At 49.8% G+C, this 8,787-nt stretch overlaps 1 protein-coding gene across 2 annotated transcripts in view; it reads left to right on the forward strand.

The window, feature by feature from the left end:
* Nucleotides 1-8,787, forward strand: part of MARCH4 (membrane associated ring-CH-type finger 4) — a 31,414-nt gene that overhangs the window by 4,179 nt on the left and 18,448 nt on the right. For both annotated transcript variants that reach the window (XM_017727305.1, XM_008644853.2), the window contains exon 2: nt 6,333-6,525. In XM_017727305.1, the coding sequence (XP_017582794.1) occupies nt 6,333-6,525 (193 nt within the window). The remainder of the gene's footprint in view (nt 1-6,332; nt 6,526-8,787) is intronic.

The following is an 8,787-nucleotide window of genomic DNA, read 5'->3' on the forward strand; positions in this document are numbered from 1 at the left end:
AGCAGCGTCATTTCTGCTTGGTCTTCACCCCACATGTGGAACTTGGGCCCAGCTTTATTCTTACAAGAAGTCTCTGGATTTCTCAAGCACAGTTTTTGGAGGGCAAATGCTGTAGGAAGTCAACGTCATCTGTTTTTTCCAGACCAACCATAATACAGGCAAGGACCACACAAACCTCATGTCCCTGTCAAATGAAACCTGTTTGGGTGATTCTCTGAGCCTGGCTAGATTCTAACCAGCAACATGGCCTACCTCTCCCCTGTGTCCTCTCATCTGATAGGCTTCTGGGAAGCCAAATCCAGGCAGCTGGCAGACCCTGGGCTCCCTGAAGCATGTCCAGTTGGTCCGAGCAGAGCAGCACATCCAACACCCACATGGGACCTGCATGTTTCTCTGCCTGTTTTGACATCTGCTGCACATTTTTTTGGAGTGCTTAGAAGCACAGCATGGGCCAGATGTGTCTGGAGACTCATGGTGTGGGTAGAGAAGTTACAGCCGGGTTCATGCATAATTAACACAGGCTCCTTCCAGCCTCCTGGCTATTATGATGGTTCATACCAGAGAGAGACCTTTAGTCTGCTATTTTGGCAGAATTAATCTCTGTAAATTAACCCTCCCCACTCCCTGCTCCCTGGATTGCAGGCATTTAAGAGCAAAGGTCTTAAAGCAGCAACACTGCTAACCTGCTGAGACTGGGGGATTAAAGTTGTTGGACAACACAGCAGGTGTCCTGCCAAGCAGCAGCCAGGCAGCAAATGAGCAAAAATATTCCATCAGCTGTGAGCAACCAGGAAATCCAGAGCTTTTGTCTTTCTGTTCATCCATCCATCCATCCATCCATCCACCAACCCATTCTCCTGCTCTCCAGTTTGCCAGTCACCAAGATGGGAGTCATGGGCTTGGAGACTTTAAATGCCTCCCTCCATTGTAATATTTGTGTAAAACCCATTTTAAAAAGACCCTGAAGGCACAGGGGTTTAGAAGCACGTGATAGTACTGCCTGCACTCTGGTGGTGATACATAGTGGAGTAGGTATCTGCCTTGATGGGACTCTGCAGTGTATGTAATTTCTACAGCTCCTTTGTAGTCACTCCTGAGCCACATCCACTCTCATGCTCTGATTTTAGCAAATAGAAGATCTGTTTGAAACAACCTTCCGAACAACTGTCTGCAGTCTTGAGGAGTTCAACTCTGATTTACAGTTGTTCTCTCTGACTCTTCCTGCACTGTGGGCTGTTTCAGCTCCAAAGATCCCCAGTTATCCAGTGCTGGGGTTGGGATCTGGTCTCTGTTCTCCTCTGGCTCTGTTTTGTTCATGGTGATGCTCTGTTAGGAGCTGATGAGTGCTCTTATATGGCCTCTTCATCAGGACAATCACATCAGCAAGAATGGCTGAGCTCACAGGGTGTTTGAACTTCAGCTTGAGATCCTGAGCTATAAAGCTTCAGGCAAGTTTACTGATGTCTCCTGGCTGTCCCAGCCTGCTGGATTAGTTGTGTTGAGTATGAGCTTTGCTGGTCCCTGCTGAACTTCAGCTGCAGCCTGCAAGCAATGGGTGCAATCACTGCAAGAGGGACTTCAGGGCCTGTGCGTTATAACGGGAATTTTCCAGGATACCAGTGCTGTAGCCTGAGTCTCACCAGATGCTCTGGCACATGGAGGAGGGGGGTTTTCATCACTGCACGTTTCTGTTGCATGGCCCTAATGGGCCCTCCCTCCTCCTTGCTGCTTTTCTAGTATCTGAATAAGCCACAGCATCTGTAAATGTACAGCAGGGAAGCTATGCCACAGCAGTGGCTTAATTTTGCTTGGCGAATTTATTAAAAAAAAAAAAAGCCATCATCCAGAAGATAACTGAGGAGGATGGCCAGGGTCTCGGGACAGCAGCAAGGGGAAAGCCACACCTAAGCAGTGCTGGAAATGATCCTCTCCAACCTTCTAGGAAAAGCCTCCTCTTGCTTGTGACCCTGGGTCTGAGAATTAAATTGCTGACTAGCACACCTCAGGATGTTAATGATGCGTATTAAGGGGACGTGTCAGATACAGCAATAAAAATAAACTGAACTGCCTGAGGCAGGCATGGAGGAGCTCTCAGGGGAGAGTAGGAAGGCTTTTCCAGCAAACAGACTTCTTTGCAAGCTGCTGCAGTAAGACATAAACATCTTCCACAAGCAATATCTGCCTTGGATATGCTCATGCTGCTGCTTGGGAACCTTTATAGACTGCAGGTGCCAAAGAAAGAGAAATACAGATCAGGCCTTAAATACTATAGTAATGCCATTATTCATCTGTGTTACATTAGCAGGTTTTCATTCAAATGCCTCCAAGCAGAAACACTGAAGCAAACAGGGAAACAGGTTTGTTTCAAGTACGACTTGCAGGTTATGAAACAGTGCAAGAGAATGAGTGACATGACTTGAAGGTGCTGGTCCCAGCTTGGACCCTGACTAAAGTCATCACAAATGTCAGACCTGGGCTCCTAAGAAGCCCTTTCTGAGGCATCTGGGTTGCAGAGCTTTGCAATTTGGGCAAAATGGGGAAACTTGGAGAAATCAGTCTGAGAGTGGTGTTTTGCACCTGCAGACCTGGGTTGTGTGCCAAAGCACTTGCCAAGATGGGTGGTAGCAGAGGACAGACAGACAGCTCCAGACAGCTTCTCCAGAATGGTTTGGAGGATTGGAGCCCTTTTCCAGCACGGGTGGCAGAACATCACAAAGAGCTGCTTGGGCATGCCCTGAAGCTGTTGTGAGTCTGGAGCTCACAAAGCTGCTCCTGTTACCCTGCGGGAGCTTTTAAAGCTTGGTACCACCAAGTCCTTAGTTCTGCTCTGTTCAGCACTGGCAGAGCATCTGTAGAGCTTTCTACCTGCCTAAAGGTCACATCCCTGACTGACAACCTGTGTGAGCTGAGTGTTAAAGGTGCACTTCAGTGCAGCTCAAGTGGCTATCAGGAGCTTGAGTCATTATCAGCTGTGGGGAGAAGGGCTCAGCTTTAGGTCTCTCCCCACAAGGTGGGATTGCTTGACGTTGTGATCTTGCTAGAGCTTGAACATTTGAACTGGAGAGTTGGAGGGAGGGGGCTGTGTCTGCTGCCAGGCATTCAGACAAAGAGCTTCGGGAGTTTCAAGTGTGCCAGTAAAGGGACTGCAGAGTTGATGAGACCTCTCTTTACAGCTCTAGTGGTGACCCAAGGATGACAGACAGGGTCACCTGCCAAATCCCTGGTCTGCTGGCCATAATGAAGGTGGAGAGGGGTTAGGAAAAGGGGTGATTTTCTAAGGGCTGTTCTGAAATCTGAACGACACTGTGCTGTGATTGAGGTGAGATCCTAAGGCTACCAGTGCAGGGACACATCAAGCCCAGCTCCTGCAGCTGAAATTCATCAGCACATTCCAGCTCTGAACAGCTATTGGACCCTTCTGTCTGAGCACTCACAGGGGTAACAGGCTCTATCTTCTGTCTCCCCACTTTTCTCTTCTCTGTGCAAACCTCATACGCTAAGATGTGTAGCAAAATGAAATTAAAAGATGAAAAATAATAACTAGTTATTAGTGGCTCAAGCTTGATGTAGGATGCTAAATTGCAGTTCTCAGGGTTGCCAGAGAGAAAATACAACATTTATTTCTTACTTTTTTTTTCCTGGAAAATATTAAATTCTTCTGCAAGCTGGCTGTTTTCCCCAATGTTCAGCTTTGACCCATTTACCTCCTTGCCAGAGGGTAATCACACCCCAGTGCCACCTTCTGAACAGAGTCAGGACTGCTGCTGCGTGTGTCATTGTCACTTAGTGCCAGATGCAGGGGGAGAGCCTCCTACCCCCTGGCACAGCTGACAGGCTCCAGGCTCTTCATTATCACCACAGTGAACCTCCCGGCAGCGGCTGCCAGCTGAGAAGTGTCAGGCACTGTCCCTGCCAGTGTTTCAGCTGCTCTGTTCCCAGCCAAGGGGAGCGGGGTTTGAGGTTTGCATGTTTGCTCTCAGGTATAACTCCTCTGTTCTCTGAGCCCCATCCCCTTTGACAGTGTATTTAGTGTTACACCTAAGCCTCCCTTTCTCTGCAAAGCAGTAGTGTTGGTTGTACATGGCTTCTGGTTGTAGAAAACAGCTCCTTTTTCTCTTCCTGTCTCTAATTGCTACCTTGGAAGGACCTGTTACTACCAGAGGCCTTGCAGTGTGCCAGACAGATGGTGAGGAGCCAGTCCATTACCTCCTCAAGAGAGAGAAATGATGCAGAATGATTTGGCTGGCACAGGCGCACGTGGGTCAGTGTGAGAGGCCTGCAGTAAAGCCTTCGCACGCAGCACCAGGCTGTGTACCGAGCTCCCAGCACTCCCATTCCCTCAGAGTCACCCACATTCAGTGGAAGGTGAGATGAGGTCTGGGGAAAGCTGCAGGGACAAAAGTGCAGCCCCACACAAATAGCCAAGCTCCCTCCACACCACATGAATTTAGTCCTGGAGCTCTGGGCTAATGGCACTGCTTGCAGATTCATCCTGCATTGGCTTATGGTGCTGTTGAGAACAAAGCTGAAGAGTTGATGGGAGGATGGCAGAGCTGCTGATCCCACCTTCCTAAGCCAGATTTGGGGGTGATGGGTGCTAGGTGGCCTTTGCTCTGCTTTATGTCGGGAGAGGAGTTGCACCATTGTGCCTCTCCTGTGGACTCCAGCACCCCTGCAGCGTTTAGCTGAGCCCAGTCCTGCTTCAGTGGGGGAGCAAGCTCTCTCTCTGCTTAGCAGCTCTGTTGCCATTTCTGTGGCCAACTACCAAATAAGCTGGTACCACCCACCTCACTCATGCTGCACATCCATGATAGACAATTTGAGGGCTGTCTGCCCTTGCAGGATTTAAGCCAAGGAGCAAGGCTGGCAGAGGCAGAGCAATCTCCTTCCAGTTGCAACCTGCAGAACTCAGCCTCAAGCTGAAGCTGTTGTCTGCTCCTCTCCAAATGCAGCCTTTTTCAGGGGAGTGCATTTGGTTCAGGGGTTTGGTCACTGGACTGGTATCAGTGCCATGAATGCCTGTACCAGCACAAGTCACCTCTTTCCTTCTCGCCCTTCAGTCAGGGTTTGAAAGTCCTTGCAAAAAACATTGCTAACTCCTGGCTGGCTTGGGCATTAAAGAGGTGCCCAGTACTTGAACTCCCTTCTTGCACTGCAGAAGGATGGGACAAGGCTTGCTGGGTGATCCTGCCTTCCTAGGATGTGTCTGACAAACATGCAGGGCGCTGAGGTCTCACAAGAATGTCACTTCATGGGAACACTGAATTTGGACTGAATCTAGGCTGAAGATTTTCAATTCTTCTGAATCCTCTGTATCTGCAGGAGGCTGAAGTCCATCTTTGTTTATCCTCCTGCCAGTCCCACTGTGATTTCAAGGGCATGTATCTCACAGCTAGAGGTGCCCTATATACTTCAATGCCAGGAGAGACTCTCTCTCCTCAGCCTGTTTATGCGCTTGATTTTTTGATTTGCAGGAGATGCTATGGACCACATCCCCAAGTCTTGTTAAAGACACCAATTTCTGCTCTTGGTTTTATAGGGCAGTTTTCTCAGCAGTGTAAATCTGAGTGGGGAGGTTTTATTCTGGATGACAGAGAGGAGTCCGGGCTTAGAATATTTATAACATAGCTTATAGAAAGCTATTTGACAAAGTGAATGGATTTGGGGGAGTTATTTCTATTTTTTAATTTTTCTGAGGAAGAAGCATTGACGTTTACCTTGGAACACAGCCTGAATATGTCATCATCTAAATGCAGGGTGTCCTGACCACAGCAACTTGTGTTGTTTGTAGTGAGTTCTGTGGGATGTGCATTGCCACTGTGAGATCCCACCTAGGGCTGTGATCATGTCAGATCTCACAAAGTGGCTCAGAGCCAGCTCATGTGAGGCCTTCAAAAGAAAGCTTGGCTCTTTGAGATACTTATGGTACTAGGATACCCTGGTTGAGGATTCTGCCTGGCCTCTATTTGAGGGAGCAACTGCACTTTCTGGTTTGTGATGGCCATCACAGATCTACTGTCATGGGGACGTTATTTTTGGTGTCTTGCCCTCATTCATCCAGCCTCACTTCAGGTCGTTGTGCTTTCCTGGTGAAATGCAGGATTTCTTTCCATTGCCTTTTCAGCAGTGCTGTCAAGAAACCCAAGGCCATGCACTATTGAACAACTGCCATGCTCCGTCCCAGATGTGGACAGGGTAAAAGGTCCTATGCCCATAGGTGCTCTTTGAGATCTCCAAAGCCACCACAATGGTGTAAAACAGCGATGTGCTCCAAGTAACTAATCTCTACTCTTTTGTCCTTCCTCCTTCCCTCTTGTCCCCTCCCCATGCAGTGGCAGGCCATCTCTCTGACAGTCATTGAGAAGGTTCAGATAGCAGCGGCCATCCTGGGTTCCCTCTTCCTCATCGCCAGTATCTCGTGGCTCATCTGGTCGACCTTCAGTCCTTCAGCCAAGTGGCAGCGCCAGGACCTGCTCTTCCAGATCTGCTATGGAATGTACGGCTTCATGGACATTGTCTGTATAGGTGGGTGATCGCATCTCACAGCGCGGCCACGGCCGCCGGCTCACTCACCTGTGGAGAGGAGTGGGAGATGGCATCGAGAGCCAGCCCATACAGTTTGGCTTGGATTGAGTGTCCACAGCTTTTCCTCCTCTTTGCTTTTGTGGCCCATTTTTCACTGTTATCTCAGCTCATCTGGGCAGCCCCAGAGTGTTTCTTCTGCTGGGCTGGCAGAGGGACCTGCAGAAATGCCAGAGAGAAACAGATGTCTCTTCAGAGCAAGAAGTGGGTGGGAGTATTTAGTGGGTGGGGAGGCTGGGGAATGTAAAGCTTTAGAGAAACTCCTTTCCTCCTGGAGTAGCTAATTTAGGGACTGCCCCACAGTGGGCATGGCAGGGTCTCTCCACACACAGCTCCTTGGCTCTCCAGCCCAGTCTCTCTGCCAGGCAGGAGTGGCTTCCCCTATTTTGGCCCAACTTGGAGCTCAAGTCCCAACCAGGTCACGGGCCAGCCTGGGGTCCTTGTCAGGTTGCTGGTACAGAGCAGGTCTGAGGATGCAGCTGCCTCACTCACACTGCACAAGCCCAGAGAGCACAGCAGCTGCCTGACCCCAGCAGAGCGTCCCTGGGAGCTCACGCTGTGGGACCAGTGCAGGCCTGCAGGATGGAGGGACATAGCTGCCAATACCTGCAGCAGCTCCTGAAACACTGGTGAACACCAGCCACCTCCAAACGTGCCCCTGAGCAGTGTGCACCTGAGCACAGGCCATGAGGTAACTTGTCGGTTCAAGTGACCCTGACAGGAAGCAAAGAGGGAACAGAAAGCTGGGTCCTCCCATCACTGGTATGAAGTTAGAAGAAGCCCCCCAAAACTCAGTGGGAAAAGGCAGTCCTCTTGACGATGTGGGTATGTGTATGTGTGGATAGAGCCATTCCAGAGGGAAGAAGAACAGCCCCCATTTCACCCTCAGGAGAAGCAAGACAGAGCAGCAACTGGTGAAATTTGGGTACAGAAGTAAAACAGACCCAGTGGCAGGGACAGAATTCTGGACTGCACACCCTGGTATCCAGGTTCATATGGCTCTTGGCCTCAGCAGCCTTCCAGCACAGAACTTGGGCCTGCCAAGACTAAGGACAATTCCTCCCACTGTTGCCATCACTGTGCTAGCAATGAGATGTGAGCTTGGCCTGTAGAGATCATCCTGCTCCTTCATGAGATGCTGGTGGAGCTGCCACATCTCCGCAGGATCAAAGGGTGGCAAAGGGGGTGAAAGAGAGGTGGGAAGCACCCACGTGTTGGCACAATAGGCGATGTCCTCTTGCTGGTGGAATTGAAAGTGGAAAAAAATTATCCCTATGCATGTGTGGTGTGCACATGTGTCACCTTGTTGGCAGGGGACAGAAGTGGAGAGCTCTGGCCTGGGCAGACATCAGTAACATGATTAACTGGCTTTGATAAAGCTTCAAGGGCTGAGGGGAACTGATTAGCTCATCTGTCAATAGGAACTAAATCCTCCCACATAGCAGAGAACAAACCATGCCAGCCTTGAACTGAAGGGGAACTGGGCAGACAGATTCAGATTTGAGGTTCATTTTTCAAAATTTTTTGTTAATTTGTCTAAGGACCTTGCCTCTATTTCTCTTTTCCACCTTCTCTGACGGAAAAAGAAGTTTATTTGCATTTCCACTGATGTCACCATTAAGTGTAATGCCCTCAGCTGGGAGCTTTGATTTTTTTTTCCAGCCAAAGAACATGCAGACATCCCATTCCCAGGAACATTTCAAGAGTCGTGACTTGGGGCATCCCCTTGTCTCATGTTCCTTCACGCACAGCTGGGGTGCCAGACATGCTGGCTTTCCCACAAACTCAAAAGCCAGTGGGAAGCATTACAGATGCAGTGAGTTAACATGTCTGTACGTGGGTTCTCTTGCCCAGCACTCAGCAACTACCCAGAGCTGGCTCCACTTGGGCTGTGTGCAGCACGTCTGCCTGTGCTGCCAGGCAGCCCACCCATGCTCGTCCAGGAGAGGGGATATTCTAGAGCACATGAGCTCCGTCTCCATTCCTGTAGAAAGGCTCATATGCACATGCTGCCAGCCGTCTGCCCCTGCCACCCTGCAGTGTAAAACTTGCTTGTATACTGCAATTCTTGCTCTTTGCAATCCCAGCTGCTGTTGCTGCTGCTGCTGCTCCCGGCCCAGCAGTGAGTGGAGAGGAAATGAGCTCTGAGCAGTACTGACACACTGACAGTGTGAGTTCACTCTCCTCCCCACCTCGTCCCCCTCC

Source organism: Corvus brachyrhynchos, unplaced genomic scaffold (assembly GCF_000691975.1).
Source record: "Corvus brachyrhynchos isolate BGI_N302 unplaced genomic scaffold, ASM69197v1 scaffold452, whole genome shotgun sequence".
In the NCBI taxonomy this organism is placed as follows: Eukaryota; Metazoa; Chordata; class Aves; order Passeriformes; family Corvidae; genus Corvus; species Corvus brachyrhynchos.